Source organism: Heloderma suspectum, chromosome 4 (genome assembly GCF_057233095.1).
Source record: "Heloderma suspectum isolate Gila_16-S chromosome 4, 16-S_ref, whole genome shotgun sequence".
Lineage (NCBI taxonomy): Eukaryota > Metazoa > Chordata > Lepidosauria > Squamata > Helodermatidae > Heloderma > Heloderma suspectum.
The window spans coordinates 235,353,220-235,376,562 of record NC_139461.1 but is presented as its reverse complement, the minus strand read 5'-3'; the positions used below and the strand labels follow the sequence as shown (position 1 = coordinate 235,376,562).

At 40.9% G+C, this 23,343-nt stretch overlaps 2 protein-coding genes across 4 annotated transcripts in view; one reads left to right on the top strand and one right to left on the bottom strand.

The window, feature by feature from the left end:
- Positions 1–12,885, bottom strand: part of TMEM53 (transmembrane protein 53) — a 30,284-nt gene extending 17,399 nt beyond the window's left edge. Inside the window, exons 1-3 of one of the 2 annotated variants that reach the window (XR_014790582.1) lie at positions 12,772–12,885; positions 12,286–12,398; positions 5,681–7,172 (exon numbers count right to left, since the gene is read on the bottom strand). Coding sequence is in view for 1 of the 2 variants with exons in the window: in XM_084852729.1 (XP_084708855.1) it covers positions 6,507–7,172; positions 12,286–12,398; positions 12,772–12,838 (846 nt within the window). In the remaining variant the exon portion in view is untranslated. Of the gene's footprint in view, positions 1–2,725; positions 7,173–12,285; positions 12,399–12,771 lie in introns of those variants that run through there. The other variant, XM_084852729.1, reaches the window with a different exon arrangement.
- ARMH1 (armadillo like helical domain containing 1) overlaps positions 2,501–23,343 on the top strand; it is a 42,412-nt gene continuing 21,569 nt past the window's right edge. The window contains exon 1 of one of the 2 annotated variants that reach the window (XM_084852728.1): positions 2,501–2,580. The gene's annotated coding sequence lies outside the window, so the exon portion shown is untranslated. Of the gene's footprint in view, positions 2,581–12,959; positions 13,437–23,343 lie in introns of those variants that run through there. The other variant, XM_084852727.1, reaches the window with a different exon arrangement.

The following is a 23,343-nucleotide window of genomic DNA, read 5'->3' as shown; positions in this document are numbered from 1 at the left end:
GCAGGGAGGCGGTTCCCAGAAATCCTATGGCCATCTAGCCACTGTCTAGAGGCCATAGGATTGCACCCAAAGTGACTGTAGATCTGTAAAGAGCACGAAAAAATAAGTATTATTTATTTTCCCGTTTTCCCCAAATTTTCTATTTTTGTCAACAACAACAAAAGGGGGGTCCTTTTTTCTGGAAATTTTACATCTCTACCCCATCATACACAAATTGTGGTGTGAAAATCCTGGCTTGCATGAAGGCAAAGTTCCCCAATGTGCCTGAACCAGGGAACTCTGCTTAATGTTGGTTGACAAACCAGGATGGTAAACTAGAATGTCCAGTTGGGATGTAATGGGGAACTCTGACTTAGTGTAAGCCAGGATCATCCTAAGTTTATGCACAGCAAGAGCCTTGAGTTTGCACAACCAGAGGGAGGGAGGCACTACAGCAGGATCTTTTAAAAGCTGTGGCTTGAGCATGCAAGACTTCATTTGCACGCACATCACGCTAAGCTGGAATTCATGCCCTCCTTGCTTGCCCCCAGATCCTAGCTCTCTGTCCTTACATGTCAATAGCTTCTCAAGATCTCTGTGCACATACACAGATTTCAAATTGGAGGCATGTATTTGGCTCCTGTTCTATTGACACTGAAGAAGAAGGGCTCAAGGTTAATTCCTTATCAATATCCTATTGTCAGCTAGTTAATCAAAGTGAGAGGTCAGAGGCAACTAAGGTGCTCAGACAGCAGAGAGATGGACTCTAGCTCTATCACCACCCCTTAAGACCTTTTTTTGTCCTTACTTCTATACTATTCCCAATTTAGTTTGGACATTTCAAGCCTTCTGACAGTCTTTGATTCTCCACCTAGCTACAGATTATTTTACCTGTCACAGCTTTCCTTTGGGTTGACTTCAATAATATGGTTGAACCATTTTCTTTCCTAATCAATGTTGCTCCCCATTATCACCACCCTTATCTCCTTCTATGCCTTTGATCTCCCAATTGTTTCTTTCCAGCCCACCCCTCAAGATATATGTCCTATGGCTAGTAGATTTGAAACTGTGTATGAACTCATTCCTGTGCTAAGTCTAGTGAAAAATAGTCTAGAGTAGCCCTCATAAAATATAAAAGCCTTGCTGGATCAGATGGAAGTCCATCTAGTCTAGCAACTTGTTTCCCAGTGGCCCAACCAGATGCCTCTGGGAAGCCCATAAGCAGGACATAAACACTATAGTGCTCTCTCCTGTTGTTGCTCCTCAGCTATTAGTATTCAGTGCCTCTTGTATGGAAGGTTCCATATAGTCATGGTCTCTAATAGCCAGTGATAGGCCTATCCTCCATGAATTTGTCCAATTACTTTTTAAAGCCATCTAAACCTGGTGCCATTATCGCATCGTACGGCAGTAAATTCCATTTATTATGCAGTGTATGGAAGTATTTTTCTGTTGTCTATCCTAAATCTATTGCCTATGAATTTCATTGGTTGACTCTCAGTTCCATTGCTCCTAGAGGGAGAAAAATGTCTCCCTATCCACTTTCTGCACACCATACATAGTTTCATAAGCCTCTATTAAGTCCTTATTTTGTCATTTTTTAAAAACTAACCAAGCCCAAAACCTTATAGCCATTTCACTGTCTGGTGACTCTCAAGGGTATCTTGCAAGAAGTTCAATTAATTCAGACTGTCTTGGTGTGGAAGAAAGCTAGCCACTGCTAGGTCTGGGGGCAAGGAAAAAGGAACAGCTGGAGAGCATAAAAATGCTGCATGAAAATCCTTTCGAACAATGGGCTCCCCCAAAACTGTCTAATCCATGGGTAGACAACCTGGTGCCCTCCAGCTCTTTTGGACTACAACTACCGTAATTCCTGATCACTAGTCATGCTGGCTAGGGCTGATGGGAGTTGTAGTCCAAAATATCTGGAGGGCACCAGGTTACCTGTCCCTGGTCTAATCCTAATGCAGAGATCAGTCATCTTGCTCTGAATCTGTTCCAGAAACAATAATCGGCATGAAGAGGTTAGGACTAATTTAGCCAAGCAGTTCCTGTCATCTCATAAATGCTCATACCTCTTCAGAGTCTTACTTGTGCCTCTTTACTCCTTTAAAACATGCAGCACTGAGTTCCACAAGCATACTGTCACGTTCCCCAGCCTTGACCTGTCCTCTGGCTCCGAAGAGAATTCAGAAGCAGAGGAGACTCCCTCCATTAATCTAGTCCCCACTAGGCCAGGGCCTCCCAGACAAGAGGATGTGCCTCTACCCGACTCCTCTGGCACAGAATACACTCCCCATTACAGCCCCCACCACTCCCACCCCATAGGAGCCAGAGGCTACAAATCAGGTGGTAGCCCTTTAAGAAACAAACTACTTCTCTGAGGGGGCGGAGTTAACTGCAGGTCTTGAGCTGTTGGCCTTTATAAGGCTTCAGAAAGCCTTTGACTGTTGCTGAGTCAATTGTTCTCCTTGCTTGAACCTCAGCTAACTGGGAGGTAGCCAAGGTCCTGGAAGACTCTGCCTGGTCTAACTTGCCTGGCTATTCAGCACCCTTAAACTGGACTCAACTCACCTGGACTTGACACAACCTGACTTGCCAGTAAGTACCTTGCTGTTTTAGCTCTTCTGGATCCTTTGAACCAAGCTGGACATACCACATTTGAAAGCAATTCCCTTCTATCTGATATACATTTGCTATTTTACATTAAATTGTGACAAAATGAACTAGTCCAGAGATTGTAGTTGGTATATAACACAACTTGTTGCCATTAAACAAATGCTACAGTTGCATAGCACCACTCATGCTTACGTGGACAGACACAATATAGTTTATGTTGTCAAATTACAACATAATTGTAAAAAGTGTGCATAACCAAATTGCACAATTATTTTTCTAATTACACATGTATTGGTTGAAAAATGTGACTTACCAATTAGATGAAGCAATTCATAAGCTGACCTTTGATCTCAACTCCACTTAATCTATCTTTCTAATGTGCTAGACACAAAAGCTGGATAGGAAGACTGTAGATATGAACTTCTCTAACAGATCTCTCTAAGTGCATATCAATTCTCTTCCTACATTGCTAATAGATAATGTGGCCTTATTCACACATAGGAGTCATAGCTACTGTATTATCTATGCCTGCCGAAATAGTTCCAATTTTAAAAAGGAGTCAATGACCAGCTGTGAAAAAGTAATGCCATTGTTAGATGAACAAACAAAGTTTATCTGCTCCCATGAAAAAAAAACTTCTCAATAACTTAAACAAAAGGGACTCTGGCAAAACGATCCGGGTTTTTAAAAAATCTTTAACCTTTTGCTGTTTTGACTTAGAACCACTAGAGAGCGGTCTGTCACACTTTTTCCCCACACGCTAGGGACTTTACTCAGAAACACTTCTGATCGAACCATTGGGGTTCCTTTTATAAAGAGAAAAACAACTTTAATCAGGAAAAATGACCAAGAGGCAGCATCACTTACTCCTTAACCCCTAAAACTTTATTGTATAACTGAAGTTCCCTGTGCTACCAATTCTCTTCCTAGCCTTGGAGATACAATATATCCAGCCCTGGCAAATAGTACGTCTATAGTGCTATAATCTTAAAACCTCTAATATCCAATGGTGAAGTCAGAATAGAAACATGTGCATTTTTACATAACAGTTTTTCATAACAAATCAACAGTTAAATCAGTTAATGCAGAAGTTCTGTTTTATACACATTAATGCTGCTTTTATTTTTCATCTTCAAGTCTGCTGCTATATGATTTTTTTTATTTTTACTATGATAAAGTGTATTTGTTTTTTGAAAAGCAGAATATAAATCTTTAAAATAAAAAACAAAAACCCATAGTCATCTCATGTAGCTTCGAAAGCAAAGCAACACATAGGGCAGACATCAGTAATGTATCATATAAAAATGTTCTAGCACAAAGATTTGTGCAATACTGCTCAAATTGCCCTGTATCACCATCATTTATATCCTAGTCTTGCTCCAAGGAGTATAAGGAGATATACATAAAGTTATCCCATGCTGTCCTCACAACAACTCTGTGAGATAGGTTAGACTAAAACATTGTGACTGGCTCAAGGCTACCAAGTGATTTTCATGGTTGAGGCTGCAATCCTATCCATGCTTACTTGGGAGTAAATCCCACCAAACATAATGAGACTTGCTTTTGAGCAAAGATGAAAGATTAAGCTGTGAGTCAGGATTTGAACCCAGGACTTGCTGGCTGAAGTCCAATGCTGTCCACCATAACAGAAAGGACAGATCATCATAACACGAGATTGTGACGCCCATTTTGTTTATTATTCCACATAGATGCAGCTGCATACATTAGTAAACTCTATTTTCAAGTAAGGACTAAATGACAATTCCTGACCTTAGATTTCAGTCTGTCTTTCTATAGAGGTGCATTTTTAGTTCTTCAGCTCTGTGGCACTACTGTGAAAAAAACACAATAAAATAGACTGTTTGCCAGAAGTGGCAGAAGAGTAGCCTTCCCCAACATGGTGCCCTACAGATGTTTTGGACTATAACTCATAATGTTCCTGACCATTGGCCACACTGGCTAGGGCTGATGGCAACCAAAGTCCAAAATGTCTAAATGGCACCAGTTTTGGGAAGGCTCCAATAGAGGGTTTCTATTGACAGAAAAGCTTGTCCTACAAAATCTACTGGTCTTGGGGAGCTATGAAAGCTCCTGATACAGATCTGCAGTTAAGGCAATTAAGGGACCATTAGTTTACAGCAGGGACAGCAAACATATTGCCCTCCAGATGTTGTTGAACTGCTTCCATAATCCCTCACCATTGGCTATGCTGGCTAGGGCTGATGGGAGTTGCAATCCAACAACATCTGGTTGGCCACACATCTCCCAACCCTGGTTTACAGGCTTCAAACACTTAAAACTGGATCCAGATTTGTTCATACTTAAAGTACACCCATTGAATTCAACAGGACCATAGTTCAAATTTAGGACTAAGTCCCACTGATTTCACTAGGTCTGCTTTAAGTATCAATAAATCTGGATCTAGCCCTTATTCTTTAGGAATCACCCATTTTGCTGGGATTGCTCTAAAGCCAAGGGCTTAGATCTAGTTACCTATTCTTTCTGAATCACGAAGTGTGTTATCAGCCCAGAACATTTAGCACATCTGAAACAGCAACATGTTTTCCTCCTCGGTTATTTCCACTGCACCAGAAACCAGGAACAAAATACCTTGCATGACTGGACCATGGATACAAAGGCAAGTATTTGAGAGTGAAGAGTATGCAATGCTGTAACATGCAGGCTGAGCAGCCACCCAAAGTTGAAAAAGGAAGGGAAGTCGCGTGAAGACAGACACCATGATGGGGTTAATCCACCCTTTTTAATGCATACTAAATCAGCTATGACAGCTTGGCTAGTACGCCAGTCAGTGTCCTTCACTATTTTACACCCTTCCCGCTATGGGCACATGATCAAGTTAATGTCATACAGATTAGTTACTACAAAACTCCTTCTACCTACCCCTATTCTCACGAACAGGTTAGTAAAAGAGTATTTTTTTCAATTCATGCTTATTAATACAGATTTTGATCTGTGAGAGTGCATATATACAAAGATATGGTAATTATTCCAGATAGATATGGATTACAAGGGTGTCATTTTGTGCATGCAATACAGCTCCACAAAATAGATACGCACTAACCTGAGGTTTCTCCTCTTAGTTCAGTTTTGGAGCCTGGCTGATAATATGGTGCCTCTTACATAGCTTTAATGCCACAAGAAGTCTCCTCCTGTCCTCAGTTAAAAAGTCATTGGCCACAAGGAAGGTTTGTGAGGGAGAAGCAGCCCAGATAGAGTAGTGGATCAACTAATTGCAAAGATAAACAAAGCAGCACAGGAAGGAACTTCTTTTGCTTCTTAGTCACAAAACAGACAGTGTTGCAAAAAAAAAGGGGGGGGGAGAAATGAGGAAGGAGATGCAGCAAAGGAAGCAGTTAATGGAAGAATGAGATTAGTATAGACATGGTTGTGTACACTTAAGAGCCTGTGCCTGCTAAAATCTCAGAAATCATACAGGAAGCTGAATAAAATTTCTATTAGGAAGGGGGAGGGCTTCACTGCCTGGTACAGCTAGTAGCTCCTTGCCTTTCATAGCAAGCAGAAGCAGGAAGCAGTATGTAAAATAAGCAAATATATGCAAATATGCATACATTTATACAGGTAGCAGAATGTAGCTTTTCTTGTTTCAGAGGTGTGAGCACACACAGCCCAGTACAAAGCACTTTTCAAAGCCCACTTGCAAGGCCAAGAAAGAATGCATGCATTGGAAGATACATTAGTTTGGATGTTCCCATAGTTATCCTGCAGTCCCACTCCCTACTGCTCAGACAATTTCAGATATCCAGGCATTGAGAAATATTTTGGTTTCACAGGCAAATGGCAGGGACAAAATTGTATTGAGAGCAATTATGAATGGTTTACAATATAAAAATATTAGTGGAAGAGAGAATATGCTAACATGGGCCATCCTAGTAAGCATAAGTGCTCCCAATGCAACTGTACATGAAGGAGGTACAATGAGTTGCATATGAGGTGGGATATTCCCGCAGGTGGCTGACGTGATCAGAGTCCACAAAGTCCACAACCTTAACAAAGACCCGCCGCTGCTGTCGAGCCACTACCATGCTCTCCACATCACTTGCTAGGATAACGGAATCAGCCTTGGAGTACAGGTAGAGTTCAGGCCATCTGGAGGGTTGCTTCAACATGGCATCATAGTGGCTCTCATGTACAAAACGGGTCACAGGATACAGCATGATTCTCAATGTCACCACCATGACTGCAAACGTCAGTAGAAGAGGGTACTTAACACATACACTGTATGGTGCTAAAATAAGTGACAGGGCACGGAGCCCACCCATCAGGTTCTTCCTGCCAGGAGCACTGTCAAACACAGTACCCACCACCCTCAGATGCTGGAACTGTTGTTGAGTGTGAAGGAGCTCCACAATGTAACGGTAGAGCATGACACCTCCATTGCTAAAGACATGAAAGAGCAGGGGCTTCGTCTCCACTTTGTAGTCAAAGAGGAGCTCCAGCAGCTTCTTAGCCAAGTTCTCCAAGGTCTTTATGCCAAAGGATTCTGAAAAGAACACCAATCTCCAGGGAGCCGTATAGCGGATCACTACACATCCCTGCGAGGAATACACAAGTTTTAGTGTGGGTATGTAACACAAAGAACAAGCAATTGACAAGATCTGTCAGCAGGACTCATCATTTACTGCAGTTCAGAACTGGTCTCCTCAATGCCTTTCACTCAGGGAAATGGCAACATCTTAGAAGCAGTATTGCTGTAACATGGCTTGCAATAACCTAATTGGTTAGAAATGTTAGAAGACTTGGATTTTTAAAGCCTTTACTGGGCAGAGGCCTAGAAGCAAATCCCCATTAAAGTCCTGCTTCCAGGTATATTTAGACAAGATAAGAAAATATGAATTGACAAAATAATTTACAGAAAGATGGCAGATCTTGTGCTGGGTTCCTGCAAAGATAGAAAGCTGTATGTCTATAGGCCAGATCAGATCCCCCTCCACCTTTCAATCTGGCCCCTTGTGACTCTTCCTTGGCTTCATCCTGGTTTTGTTGTGGGTCCTAGTGCTATCTTCATGATCTTATCAGGACCATGTGAGTGACATACTCAGGATCAGCAGCACAGAAAAACAGAGGATCCCTTTCCTTCAGTTCTCATGAACAGCTTCCTCCTTAGAGGTGTTCTACACGTATTCTAACCAAGCTAGTACTGATGGGGCAATGGGAATAGAGAGGTGTTGCATATGTTTGTATATTAAATACAGAGCAAATGTGTGCACATTTGTGTATGGACAAAAGATACATTTTTTAAATGAGCCCCAGATTCATTTAAAATTGGCAACATGCCCCCATCTTAAATAAAAATAATTCCCTACCTCGAGGTTATTGGGAGAATTTCTACTACCTAACAACCTGAAAATAACTAGAACAATTTGAGCCACAATGCAACTTTCAGGAGCCACCTCTATTCAGAACTACTGTACCAGAAATTATTAGTGTATTAGAAAGTAGTCATATGGATACTTCTGAGAAAATCAAAGTCATTTTTCTCTATTATTATCTCCGATGCAATTTGTATCCACAGAACTGCAGGGAGAAAAGGTCAAAGTAGGTGCATCCTATGGTATGATCACCATTGATTTTTTCCATATTTGCTTTAGCAAGAACCACAGAAGCTGCCACACAAACTAAAGACTGGATCCTTCCTAGAAGATCTGACAGCAGATGCAATACCCGAATCTTCAAACCATAGATAGCCATCTATGGGGCAACATTAAAATTAAATCCATAATAAAAATCACAAATATCAAACAATAAAAATAATCTAATAAAAACACAGCCTTATTTAAAGCCATAAAAGAGCAACCAAGAAAGGGAACATAGGGCTAATACAGCAGCAGGAGGATAATGTAGTTAAAATAGCAATAATTCAGCCCATACTTAAAGCATCTCTAAAAAAGCTACATTTTTACATTGTGTCTAAAACCACTCAGCATTTGAGCTAGGTGTACCACCCTAAGGAAGGCATTCCACAAGTTTGGCACAGCTACGTTACATGTGGACACCTGTATACTTCAGCCAGTGGGGTCATCCAGAGAAGAGCCTCAGATGTTGAACAAACTGCTCAGGGAGGGCAAGTGATCCTTCAGGTACCTACTGCCCCAAGCCATTTAGAACTTTAAAGATAAGAATCTTTAAAAAGTAAGTGGTCTGATAGTTGGTACTTCTACAATACTATAATATTACAGTAACACTCTTGCATATGTGAACTCTAACCATAGATAGATATTGCATTCTGTTCATGGATAAACAATCATACTGAGGAAGAGGCAGTTTCAATCATGGGGAAAGCATCTTGGGACTGTATGCCGGGCTGTAATCTGTTTTATGTAGCTTTAGAGAACCAAGACTCAAACTAAAGTCAAGTGTAAACTGCTGGTCACTGACCAATATCAATATTTATCACTGCCTTGCTCAACAAAATTCAGCCCCATATCTCTGGAATACCCTCCCCATGAAAATACTCTTGTCCCTTTCCCATTGGCCTTTAGGAAGGCTCAAAAGATCTTTTTATTCCAGTCAGCTTCTGAATGATTTGTGGTGCTAAAACTGTATTATCTGCTGCTTACTATTTCAATGTTGTTTTTATTTGCTGGTGATATTTTTATCTGTTTTATCTGATCTATTGATATAAATGCTCTCGTGGTCTTTGTGTACGATCTCATTATGTTTTAATATTCTAATGTTTTTCTATGATCTTTTGTTTTATTGACTATTGTAAACCACGCTGGGAGGATAATCTATCCTGAAAGGCTGTTTAAAAATCCAGTAGTGGTATACTACTACTAAAAACAGACGTATTTGTTGGATTATTATATTGGGGAGTAAGACACTAGCAGGCTGTACAGAACCTACACTTCTTTAAAAATTCCAGATTAGACCTACTAGATCGATACAGCCAGGCAATTTACAATATATGTGGCTGTGGTGAGGTAGAGGATCTATCTCATTATTTAGGATTGCTAAATGTAATCTGTAAAAGAAAATTAGAAATGAAGTAGTACATCTAGCCAAGTTGCAAAAAAAACTCAAACCCCTGCAGCTGCTGAATGATGATGGCACTATTACTTGTAAGGTATCTGCTTTTGCTGTGGCACCTTTAAAGTAGCTGAACTATAAAATATTATAAACACAAGGAGGCACAGGCCACTACTATCCTGTTTTGGGATTAGTTGGTTTGCCAATTCAGATTTTTAAACTACATACGAGTCTAACCAAAGTCTGTGTAATCTTTTAATTAAATATCAGGTGCATTTTTTAATCCCTACTAGGATCTTTGGACTACAGAAGTAAAAAAACAACAACACCCTACTGTTGCCATCACCAAACTACATTCTGAATATCATCTCTTAATTAATTAATGGCAAGCTTCACAGTAAAATCCAATGCACATTTGTTAGAAAGACCTTTGGCTGTTGGGCAATAAAGAGGATGGATGGATGGATGGATGGATAGATAGAGAGATAGATAGATAGTATAAAGAAGTACGTCCCACTTTATTCAATGGGCCTAGCTCCCCAATAAGTGTACATAGGACTGCAGCCTCAGTGATGACAAGGAATTCATACAAATAGTCTAATCGTATGTATATTTACTTCAAGTCCCTCTGAATCTCATAGGACTTAATCCCATGTAAGTGTGCACAGGATTGTGGCCCCATCTCCGTCCAACACAAAACCTTCTAACCCAAAAGTTCTAATTCTTTTCATACATGTACACACACACACACATATATATATATATATATGTATAAATAATAACTGGCAAAATGGTTTCATTGGGAGCAACTCAGGAAGGTCTGTTAAAGTGGGTGCCATACTGAGTCATGCAAGAAGCTTTTTGCAAGTGTATGTGCTTTTTCAATTTTGTATGTGCTCTCTAGAACCATAAACTGGCTTCCTTTTTCCACTCAGGTCCACATCTACCACCATACATTAGGATAGTTTCTGACTTTCAAGGGTGCTGCTGTTGCAAGATTGTAAATACCTCAAAAGTACATATTTCAAATTAAGATGCACATAAGCAGTGTCTTCTAGAGTACAAGTTTTGATTACAGGGTTTCCAGAGGAGTCACAAAGGGTTCTCTAGACATGGGGGCACTGGTTATCTCCTGAAGCAGTCAAAAAAGCATTAACCTCTAGATGTGGTTTACCATCTCTTGGACAGTGTTTTCTACCCCTAACATTGGACAAATTCTGAGGTTAATTGAAGGCTCTCACTTGTAATCCAGATTTCACAAATAATTCTGAAAATATTTTGTGAGAACAGAATCGCAGTTCATTATGATCAATCTATCAATACCAAAGCCTAAGGAATTGAGAGATCTGTTTTGTCTGCTTTGAGACTAAGCCTAATTGTAAAAACTCCTCTCAAACCACTTCCTTCTAGCAGTCAGCCTTAGCAAAGGGCTAGCCAGGTAGAGTCTTCTAGTATCCTCAGTCAAACAGTACACAGATATTATTTATATTTACAGGAAGCCCAAGATTTTCTTCTCCTCCTTGAAACCACAACTCTCTAACCCTCCTTCCCTAGAATTACAGTGATAGACAAATAAAATTATTTTGCTTTGGCCAGTGATCATCTCTGAGAAGGACCAGTGCAAACCAGACAAGGGATCTGTGCAAACCTTTTCAACTTAAAACCAAAATGGCTGTATACCAACCCACCAGTCAAGAAAACTGGGAGAGAGACATAATGCCCCCTCAACAAGGGAATTCCAAAGGCCTACAATAATAATTAGATAAAATGTCAGAGAGGGCCTTTGTACTTCATTTAATTTTCAGAACCTCTGAAGGGAAACCAGGTAATGAACACAAAGTTGTACCTATTGAATGTCCCTTAGAAAGTATCTTTAAGGAGGATGCCAAACAATTCAGCAATGCTGAATTTTGGTCTCTACCAATCTTTGGTCTCTACAGAGCCATTACCAAAAGCAACCCCTTCAATTTTTTTCCCAAGTTTTCAGTTAAGAAATTGCAAAACAAAGTAAGCATTAACAGCATAGGTAACACCAGGGGGTGATTTCATACTGGGAATATAAAGATATGAATTTTGTTTGAAATAAATTTGGATCCCAGTCAAGCTCCTGAGTGCAACTTAATACAGATCATGGGGTCCCAAAGCCATAAAGCACTTTCAATATGTATAGAGGTGTCAGCGTAGTCCACTTCTAACCTCTGCACTGCAACAGGATAAGTTTACTTTGAATAACTCAAGAAAAGTTTTAGTTCCAAAATGTTTAGCTCCCAGTGTTTTTATTTCAAGGAACAAGGGATTCAAGGATTGGATTAGACCTAACAAAGGATTGTGACAGTCCTGTGCACACATTTCCAGACTGCAATCAAGTGGTTGAGTAAGCAATGCAACACAAGAGTGTACTCTACATTAGCTCTGCGAATGACCAAGTTAGCAAAATTCCACCCTAGATTTTTCATAACAACATTTTCATTAATAAAATTCTTTCCCATTTTTCTCCATTAGGGCTTTGAGAAGGTATCTTACAGGAAAAATGAAAGTATGACAGATGCTCCAAAAAGGAATACTGTCATATATACTACTTGATAGATTTCTGGATGGGTCAAGAAAAGATCTTTCACTGAGGTATAGTGGAGAAACTGAACTGTAGCAAAGCTAAAGTTATGAAAGGTCACTACTCACCTTTCGTAGATAGATGGTGCTGTATTTCTCCAGATACCTATCTTTGCAGCCAGCCCACCCAAGCAGTATCACCACAGGCAGGTTGACTTTGTTTCCGTTCTCAGTACGAGCATCTGAAAAAGCAAGAGTAAAGTCTGCCTTCCATCTTAACAACAGGGACTACACTGCCATGGCATAAAGAACACACACAATTTTTGCAATGCAGCCATCTCTTCATACCATCCCTGAGCTAGCCAGGAGGGCCTTGGGCTATGTGCGTGTGCGCGTCTTATCCATGGTTCTTTCATCCCCCACCCCCGCGGCTAAGGTACCTTGGCATTCGCAGCAGATTCCGGCACTAAGCCAAAGGGAACCGAGCCTCAAAGCTAACTCTCAAAAATGAAGGACCGCCTTCGTCTACTTTAGGTTACACATTCGGCGTGCCGGAATTTCTCTTTCCTCTCCAGCAAGCCGCCCTTCGAGCTTCGTATGAGGGAATTCACTCACCAGCACTTTGCTCCAGCGGGCTCGAGGGCAGCTCCATCACGCAGCCCGGGAGCTCCTCGGCCCTCATCTCTCCTTGGAGCTCTCCTGCGTGCCTACGCCGGCTCCCTCAGAACTGCCGCTTCCGCCTTAACCCTACCGGAAATACCCGCCCCTTCGATCTTTCTTCTCGCAAAACGGTTGGAAGCGGCGAGTGCGGCAATTCTGTGACCTCGCGTCGTTAGTGAGCAGGATGTTGCTTAGCTACGCAGCGGCCTTAGCAACCGAACTGCCACTTCCCCCCGCCCCCTTCCCTCAAAAACAAAACAAAACAAAACTGAGCTAGGCTGTTTCATCTACTAAAATGCCGGAGTGGTCCCGTTGGAAGTTTTGAAACAATCCAGGAAATAAGGGTTCCCGCGTCTGAGGTGGGGTCCAGAGCCTAGAGTGTTTTGTATATACCAAGGCAGAACAATGGTGTAAGGACGAAGCCTACGGTGAAGCAAGGCAAGAGACGGTAGCGGGGAAAGGCGGAGCAGGACGATGATCGAACAGTGGTGCAGTTAGGGCTGGAACTTGGGGCCACAGTCCAGGGCCCCGCAGTCCGGGGGGCCTCCAAATGACCATCCAGAAAGCAGCGGAAGCAAGCCCCATTTTATTCCTGTAGTTGTGATGGTGCTATGATTTAAGTGAGTTTAGAATGCAAAACTGCACGTGCTCAGAGTATTTTTTTTAATCAGTTGGCAACCCGTTTGGGTTTTGGTCTGACATATCAGGAATGTGTTCTTAGAGATGATCCTTGTGTACAATGTAGGACAAGTTAAATAATCTTTCTGATGATGCTATGCTGTTCTTACTATTCTGTTTTTAAGCACCTTGCCTTCTGTGCTCAGTAATGAAAGAATTTTCTGTACTGCTCAGCCTTAAAATCAGCCTACTCAAAATAAGAGTGTTAGTTCCCAAGGCTGTGGGAAAAAATTAGAGAGGGATTTGGACTGAAGGAAGTGTGTGGCTGATAACAGTATTTATGAGTAGAGGTTACAACTAAGCTCAAGATCCGAGGGGTAGACACTTTGGTTTCATACTGTCTCAAATTTAGGATAATCTGCATATTTGGGATATCCATAACTTTCTCATAAGTGATGTGTAGGAACACTAAGATGGCATTGGGTTATATTCAGTTGTGTCCCTCCACTTACAGAAGGCTCTTCAATCCAGCCGAGGCTTCTGTGAACACAGTGGGGTGGGAAGCAAATTTTCCTGATTCCTCCTTTCCTCTGCAGCCCCCTGCATGGTCCCCAAATTTGTTCCAGAGGGTTGGGGACCCTTTGACACAATGTGAGAGGTGCTGCAGGGGGCAGGGTGAAAGAAAGGGGGAATTTGGAATATTTCTGGATTAAAGCCTTCCTTGAGCAGAGGGACTCAATTCAATACAATCCATTGTTTCTTAAAGTGTTGTATCGCTTATAGCTTCCATTTAAGGAGTTAAAAGCTTGGCAACAATATTTATTTGATGAGGCAAGCCAAGGGTTATTACAGTCATGTGAAAAAGAAAGTACACCCTCTTTGAGTTCTATGGTTTTACGTATCAGGACATAATAAAAATCATCTGGTCCTTAGCAGGTCTTAAAATTAGGTAAATACAGCCTCAGATAAACAACAACACATGACATATTACACTGTGCCATTATTTATTTTACAGAAATAAAGCCAAAATGGAGAAGCCATGTGTGATTCAATAGCTTGTAGAACCACCTTTAGCAGCAATAACTTGAAGTAATTGTTTTCTGTATGACTTTATCAGACTCACATCATTGTGGAGGAATTTTGGCCCACTCTTCTTTACAATATTGCTTCAGTTCATTGAGGTTTGCGGGCATTTGTTTATATACAGCTCTCTTAAGCTCCCGCCACAGCATTTCAATCCGGTTGAGGTCTGGACTTTGACTGGGCCATTGCAACGCCTTATTTTCTTTTTCAGCCATTCTGTTGTAGATTTGCTGGTGTGCTTGGGGTCGTTGTCCTGTTGCATGACCCAATTTCGGCTACGCTTTAGCTGTCAGACAGATGGCCTCACATTTGACTCTAGAATACTTTGGTATACAGAGGAGGTCATAGTCGACTCAATGACTGCAAGGTGCCCAGGTCCTGTGGCTGCAAAACAAGCCCAAATCATCACCCCTCCACCACCATGCTTGACAGTTGGTATGAGATGTTTGTGCTGATATGCTGTGTTTGGTTTTTGCCAAATGTGGCGCTGTGCATTATGGCCGAACATCTCCACTTTGGTCTCATCTGTCCAAAGGACATTGTTCCAGAAGTCTTGTGATTTGTTCAGATGCAACTTTGCAAACCTAAGCCGTGCTGCCATGTTCTTTTTAGAGAGGAGGCTTTCTCCTGGCAACCCTTCCAAACAAACCATACTTGTTCAGTCTTTTTCTAATTCTTTCCTGGCATGGAGATGCTATAATAGGAAATGCTTTATAATAGGAAACAGTTGCCTGTTATGCAGGTACCAGAAAAAGGCGCCTTGCTGGGGAGAAAGATTTCAACCCCAGGTGTTGGAGTTTAATTTGCTAAAAAGCTCTCAGTCCTGCATGGGGAAAAAACTTTAGCTTGAAGTTTTTCCACCAATCCCAGAAGTTGGGAGACTAATTATAGTTAGTTAATGGCAATGAAAAGGCACTCTGAACAGAAATCCTTTCATCTTTCTTCACATGTCGCTGGATTAAATGATAGCACTGAAGACAGATTCTGGAGTCAGCCTTGGCTCTAAATGAAAACCTGATTCAGATGTTAAAAAAGGCTGCAACCCAGACCCAATTTATTCCATATCAGCCCTGTTAAAGCTAACCAAGAATAAGTGGACTTTATGTGCAACCAAAATATCATTGAGTTTGTGTATGTATCAGAGAGCATGTAATATAAATGCCCCATGTTTTCTTGATTGTAAGGTTCCATAATTTGTGCACAACTTAAACATGTAGTGGATAGAGAATTAGTCATGGAGCAGGGAGAGCTGAGTTCAAATCCCCACTTAGCTATGAAGTTCACTGGCTGACCTTGGGCCAATTACTGCTTTACAACTGCACTACTAACTCAAACAGTTGTTGTGAGGATAAAGTGGGAAAAGCCCACATCCATCATACTGAGCTCCTTCGAAGAAGAATGGGATCCAAGTGCAATAAACACAGAAAGAAATCTGTATGGAGAAGAGGCTGTATATGCAGGCAACCTTAGCTGCCTTTGGAATATTTGAAATATAAGAGTTACCCAGATACCAAACTCTGTAAGTCTACAGGAATTTTTAATTACTGCCTATCTTTTGCTTTTAGCATCCTCTGTAGCTCTTATAGATACCCAATGTTGGGTGCTGTTAATGAAAGACTTGACAATTGCTCTCTACTCAACCTGGATGAGGAGCAGGTAGGGATGAAATAGAGTTGCCATCTTTTTTCTCTCACAGGGCTACTGTGCCTTTAACAAATGCATGACAGATGGACATTCAACAGTGAACCATTACATTTATTATTTACTTATTTATTTAATAAAGCGTTTGTATGTTGTCCCATAACTAAAGTTATCTGGGTAGCTTACAATAAATAAGCATAAAACAATTTCAGTATAAAACAAGACATAAAACAATAACATCAAAAGCAACATAAAATACAACAAAGGCACTCCAAAATTAAACACAAAGATCTGAACATTGAGAGGCCCAGACTACATAATTATTTAAAAGGCCTGGGTGAACAGAAAGGTCTTCATCTGTTGTGGGGGGGAAAATGTAGCATAGTGATACAGAAAGCTTAATCAGTCTGTTATGCAGCCATTAAAGGCATAGGAGCCCTTCCCAAAAAAAGGTGGCAACCTTAGACTGGCAGCTTTTCCCAGAGCCCCATTGTTCTCAGCTTAGCTCAGAAGATGCTCCCATATTATTTCTAGAGCATGTTTCCTCAAAGTAGGCTCCTGTAACTTCTTTTAGCAGCTTGTGCCTTATCAAGTAACATGCTGTTTTACTCCACAGTGTTTCCACAATATTCTCAATAGGACCCTATGAAATCACCAAGATCAGTTCCTAAATCACCATTTGTTTTGTTTTGGGTTCTTCCTAGCTGACAGATTTTTCCTTTATTTCTTTTTATTTATTTAAAACATTTGTATCCCACCAAATATCATTAAGATCTCAGGGGGGCATATAGATAAAATCAATTTAAACAGTATAAAACAATGAATAATTTAAACAGCTAAAAGCATATTAAACCATTAAACAAGCTAATACCAATTAGAAAATATAAAACAGTTAAAACAGTGTACAGCTTTAGGGCATTCAGTTAGCCTTCAAAGGCTTTGGTGAAAAGCCATGTTTTAATTTGGTGCCGAAATAAAACCAATGTCTGTGCCAATCAGGCCTCCAAGGGGAGAGCATTCCACAACTGGGGTGCCACAGCAGAGAAGGCCCTCTTCCACATCTCACCATAGTGTATGTCTTGCACTGGTGGGCAGGGACGTTGCTAGGTTCTTAAAAGATCAAGGACACAGAACCATAACACAAATTTGCTTATGCATCTCTCTCTCTCTCTCTCTCTCCCCAAGTCTAAGCAGACCTCTAATATATATGTGTGTGTGTGGTCTGTGCATGTGGTGTGCTTACATGTGTGCATACATTACATACATATGTACATGAGAAGTGTGCACTGACCCCCCCCACCACTTCAACTCAGACCCTGATTGAGCATTTTGGAAAACATCCCGCTTCTGCTCGGGCCAGTTTGTAGTCAGTCCACTTCAGCTCAGCACCAAACCTGATTCAAGGTTTGGAAAAATGAGTCTTTATGCTTCCTGTTGACTTGTTGTTGTTGTTGCTCCGTCGTTAAGTCGTGTCCGACTCTTCGTGACCCCATGGACCATAGCACGCCAGGCCTTCCTGTCCTGCACTCTCTCCCGGAGTGTGCTCAAGTTCATATTCATTGCATCGGTGATGCTATCTAGCCATCTCATCCTCTGCCGTCCCCTTCTCCTTTTGCCTTCAGTCTTTCCCAGCATCAGGGTCTTTTCCAGGGAGTTTTCTCTTTGCATTAGGTGGCCAAAATATTTGAGCTTCAGTTTCAGTATCTGTCCTTCCAATGAGCAGTCAGGGTTGATTAGGATTGACTGATTTGACCTCCTTGCAGTCCAGAGGACTTGTAAGAGTCTTCTCCAGCACCACAGTTCGAAAGTATCAATTCTTCAGCGTTCAGCCTTCCTTAGAGTCCAGCTGTCACAGCCATACATTACTCCTGGGAAAACCATAGCTTTGATTATACAGACCTTTGTCGGCAAGGTGATGTCTCTGCTTCTTACTATGCTGTCCAGGTTTGCCATAGCTTTCCTCCCAAGGAGCAAGCGTCTTTTAATTTCATGGCTACAGTCACTGTCTGCGGTGATCTTGGAGCCCAAGAAAAGAAAATCTGTCACTGCGTCCATTTCTTCCCCTTCTATATGCCAGGAAGTGATGGGGCCAGATGCCATGATCTGAGTTTTTTTAATGTTGAGTTTCAGACCAGCTTTTGCACTCTCCACTTTCACCCTCATTGAAAGCATTTCTCATGATGTACTCTGCATATAAGTTAAATAAGTAGGGCGACAATATGCAGCCTTGTCGTACTCCTTTCCCAATTTTGAACCAATCGGTTGTTCCATGTCTGGTTCTTACTGTTGCTTCTTGACCCTCATACAGGTTTCTCAGGAGACAGGTAAGGTGGTCTGGTACCCCCATCTCTTTCAGAATTTGCCAATCTGCTTTGACAGATTGTCTTGAAAATAGCAAATTTTACCTGTGACTAGCACAAAACACACTGGACCTAACTGCCCAAAATTTGGCAGGCTCAATCAGCTCCATAGGGGCTACTAGGTCTCCAGATTTCATGTATTTATCATACAAACTAAAAACGTTAAAACCATTTCTATTTTCCAATGCAAGTCAATGGGAAAATGTAAAAAAAAAAAAAAAAAAGACAATTGGGACAGCTTAAAATATCTGGGGCACAGCTCAAAAAAGATCCAGGGCCTGTGCCCAGGTAGGCCTCTGCTAATGATGCCCCTGCTGGTTGGACACAGAGGAGGGCCCCTCCAACAGATCTCAGTCCTCGGGCAGTCTTAGATAGGGAGAGGTGTGCCCTCAAATATTGAGATCCCAAGCCACTTAAGACTTTAAATGTCATCACCAGCACTTTGAATTCTGACTGGAAGCGTATTGGCAGCCAGTGCAATTCTTTTAAAACTGGCCTTATATGACCTTTACGTGTTGGCACACAATGACCTTTACGTGATGTTCAGTCTAGCTGCTGCATTTTGCACTAGCTGCAACTTCCATGTCGTCTTCAAGGGCAACCCCACATAAAGGACATTGCAGTAGTCTAATCAAGAAGTTACCAGTGCATGCACTACTGTGGCTAGGTTATCCCTGTCCAGGAAAGGCTGTAGCTGGTGGATCAGGTGAAGCTGGCCCCAAATACTCTGGGCCACGGAGTCCAACTGCAGCTCCAGTGACAAAAATCGATCTAGTAGTACTCCCAAGCTACACACCTGCTCCTTATGGGGAGTGCAACCCCATCCAGGACAGGTCGCATACCCAGTTTCTGGATTTGGAACTAGCAGTCCACAGAGCTTCCATCTTGTCAAGATTTGGCTTCAGTTTATTGCCCCCCCCCCCATTACAGCCTCAAGGCAAAGTAAAATTACTTTCCAAATTATTAGAGCATTCTTTTCTGAATAAGGAGATGGCCTGTGTTCTGTTTTTCTAGGCTGAGTCGTGTCACCTGAGCCTCAGTTTTTACTTTGTAAAATATATTATTTTTTATTTGATTTGATTTGTGCCCTGCCTTTCTACAATGGCACTCAGGGCAATTGGTTAAAACAATAAATTAAGACACAATAATATACCTCTTCAGAGCTGCTCTGTAGCCATGCCTTTAGAAAACATATGTTCTGTAATGGAAACTGGGAAGCTTGAACTTTTTTGTATCAGCTGTAAATACAGATAAATATCTTAGCAGTAGGTGGTATCATTGACTCTTCAGGTAGAATCATTCTCCAGTATGACTGATTACTGTGTATAAAGTGCTGCAGTAAGGAAACTGAAGATCTAGATCTATCTATCTATATTTAGCAGTGAGAAGATTTATTACTTTCTAGAAAAAGGAGGATATATTGCCTCCTTATAAATATAGATATGTTAATTTAGACTCAATTTACAGATTGTTTCAGGTGGTAAAGTTTTTAACTAAACCAGTGTTGAGGACATGTTGTAGAGCTATAAATTTAACATGGATGGCCCAAGTGAAAAACAACTTTTCCCAAAACACAAATATCAGCTACAAGGCTCACAAGTAACATTTCACAAATAGTCTGTAAATCAAATGAATAAGACTCATGTTTCACCTCTTTCATCCAAAAGGCTGATAACAGCTGCTCCCTTGTCAGCGCTAACATTTGTTATGGCTAATAACACTTTCAATCACAACTATTTGAGGAAAATTGATTTATTTTGAACCTTCTCTCCTCTACTGAAAATACGCTACCAAGGACAAAAGCTCCTACAGACCACAGGTTGTTAATTCCCTGATGGATTCCTATGCATTTTTCAGCACTGCGTCTTCATACAGTTTTGAAGGGCTGCTTAAACTGCCACCACCCCCACATAATATGAGATGTAGTTCTTCCAGAGATTTAATGTTGCCTCAGTCATAATGATTCTGTAAATCCCCCACCCACCCCAATTTGTGTATGTGAATCAAACCTGCGTTTTGTGTCCCGTCTGTAGGAGATATATATATATATATATATATATATATATATATATATATATACGTATTTTGTATACCTTCTGGCTTGAAAATGTATGAACCTCTGAACTGTGCATATATATATGCAAAAGCTTGAGTTTTGCTGATTCACACATCCCTACATTTGCAAGAGTTTTACTCAAATTCAAAGCAGCTTATGAAGCAGCTTAAAACAATAAATACAAAAATAAAAGCAAGTATATAGTAATTTATGAACCTCTGAAAATATATATATATATATATATATATATTTTCAGGGGTTCATAAATTTTCAAGCCAGAAGGTATACAAAATACATTCTGGCTTGAAGGGGATTCAGAGGAATGTCTTGAAGATTGTGGGATTCAAGATGTGTAAGGAAAGTATGAGGAAACTGAACCTGTGTAGCCCAGAAAATAAGTGGGGAAGTGCTGACATCACTGACAAGATGGCTGTGTAGGATGGCTGTGTGGGAGGGATTCTGCCTTCCCACCCACCTGCAGAATCCATTTTAATTAGCCACATTGAGTGGCGATCCACATCACCAGATGCCAAGAGCTGACAACCAAGGAATCAATCCAGACATTCATTGGTAAATTTACTTAATTGAAACACTTCTTAGCACCTTGTCTGAAGTGTTTCTATTAGGTGCCAGGCTGAACAATAAGATGATAGCCTGCATTCCATTAAGAGGCTTGGACCAAAGTTTTTGGTCAAATTAACTGATAACTTGGAACAGACTTTTGAAATCACAGTTGTTTAGGAAGATGTCAAAATTGAGGAAACATACTGAATTCAAACACACACACACACACACCCTGCAAGTGACAAGCTAAACTCAGTATTGTTTTGTTAATGAAGCCTAACCAGTCTGTCATTCACCAAAGCTTTATTTCAGTTTCCAGAGACATGGAGAGCTTATCGTTATTGGAGGTGGGGGAATTTATTATCTGCCCTGTACTTACACAGAACCTGATAGGTAACATAATTATTGCCAAAAATAGAAGAGCATTTGCAGGAGAAATAGCATTGCCAAGGCTATCAATATGTCACAGGATTACACAGCTCCAGAATACACTGCATTTGTGAATTTTAAACAAATCTATGTGGAATCCAGAGTTTGGGGGACTAACAGATGTGAGAACTGTGCAATTTATCAGAACAGGGAATGGATTTAGGATACAAGAGTTTATTTCAATCAAAGTAATTCATGGTCACATTATGAATTTTCAGTGTAGGGTGCTAATGTGAACCATTTAAATTTTTGCCAGTAAATCATGAATATCAAAAAAAGTAGGGGGAAATCCAAAGGGCATAAAAGAGAATATTGCAGCAATACTGGAAGCTTAGTAAGCATGTTTTAGAAACTCAGCTGACAAGTTTTGAACAAACAATCTGCAATAAAGTTGACCAAACAAGAATTTAGAAAGTAAATTGAAAGATACCTATGACGCTTTGAGGGGACTGAAGAAAAAATTGCCCAACACTTTGAAATTGTTAGCATTTTATAAGAAGATCAAGAAGTATTGAATAAATAAGATTTTCTATGATGAGAAATTAAATTAAAGCTCTAATATAAGAAATTAAATTAAAGCTCAGACTCTCAAAGATAAGGTGAAGAATATCAGGGCTCACCTTACCATTAGGCAGAGTGAGATGGCTGGTTTTGGATTAATACCAAGGAAAAGCACTTGTAGGATTTTCTGTCTTGGGTCTCAAAATAACTCGGCCAGTCTTGGTACTATGCACTTTGACTTGTGGGTGGGCATTTGCTGCTCTGCCTCAGGCAGCAAAATGTCTTAAGCAAGCCATGCCTGAAAGAAAAGGTGCATAACCTGTGGTACTCCTTGATCCAATCTTGTTACTTGAGGTCCTGCTGGCTTCCATGGTTAGGAGTGCCTTTTATCAGCTCTGTCTGGTTCACCATCTACAACCGTTCCTGGATGCAGATACTCTGGTCACAGTGGTTCATGGTCTGATAACTTCCCTAGTGAATAACTGTAATAACTGTAATTTACATGGAGCTGCCCTTGAAGATGACTCCGAAACTTCAGCTAGTGCAGAATGCAGTGCCCAGGATTGTAACTGGTACAATCAGGTGAAGTCATATTACACCAATTCTAAAAGAGCTTCACTGCTTCCTATCAGCTTCTGAGCCCAGTTTAAGAGGCTAATGCTTACCTTTAAAGCTATAAACAATTTGGGATCCAAATATCTGAAGGAGTGCCTCTCCATACCAGCCTATGTATGCCTTAAGAGAATCAGACAAGGCACTGCTCCAGGTACCATTGGTAATGATGAGACAACCTTGGGCTTAATGGATTGAATCAAGATTTAGGAATGTGCAACTGGGCTGGTTGAAGCAGATTTCCCCACTCCATCCTCCCCACGGCAGCCCCCCAAAAATTCTGCACCGAGATTTGGGGGACCCTACTGTGGTGTGGGGAGAAAGGGATCCTTCAAAACTGAGTAGATGCAACTTCTATGAGTGGAGCCCTTCCATCCACGGAAGGCAGATCCAGGATCCAACTCAATATGCTTAGAGCAATTAAACTGGGATATGCTGCCCCTAAAGCTTCTATTTTTATTCATAATCATACGTCCCTGGTATTTTCCCTGCAGCGCTGTACCTATCTGGGGTGCCCCCTTTACTTTTCACTATATATGCAAAAATTTCTTGAGATAGCTTTGAGAAATAACCCTCACATCTAAGGCATGGTAAAAAGCAAAATTCAGTCTCTAATGATGTAGTATTTTATGTAACTAATTCTGCTACTGCTTTTCCATCAGT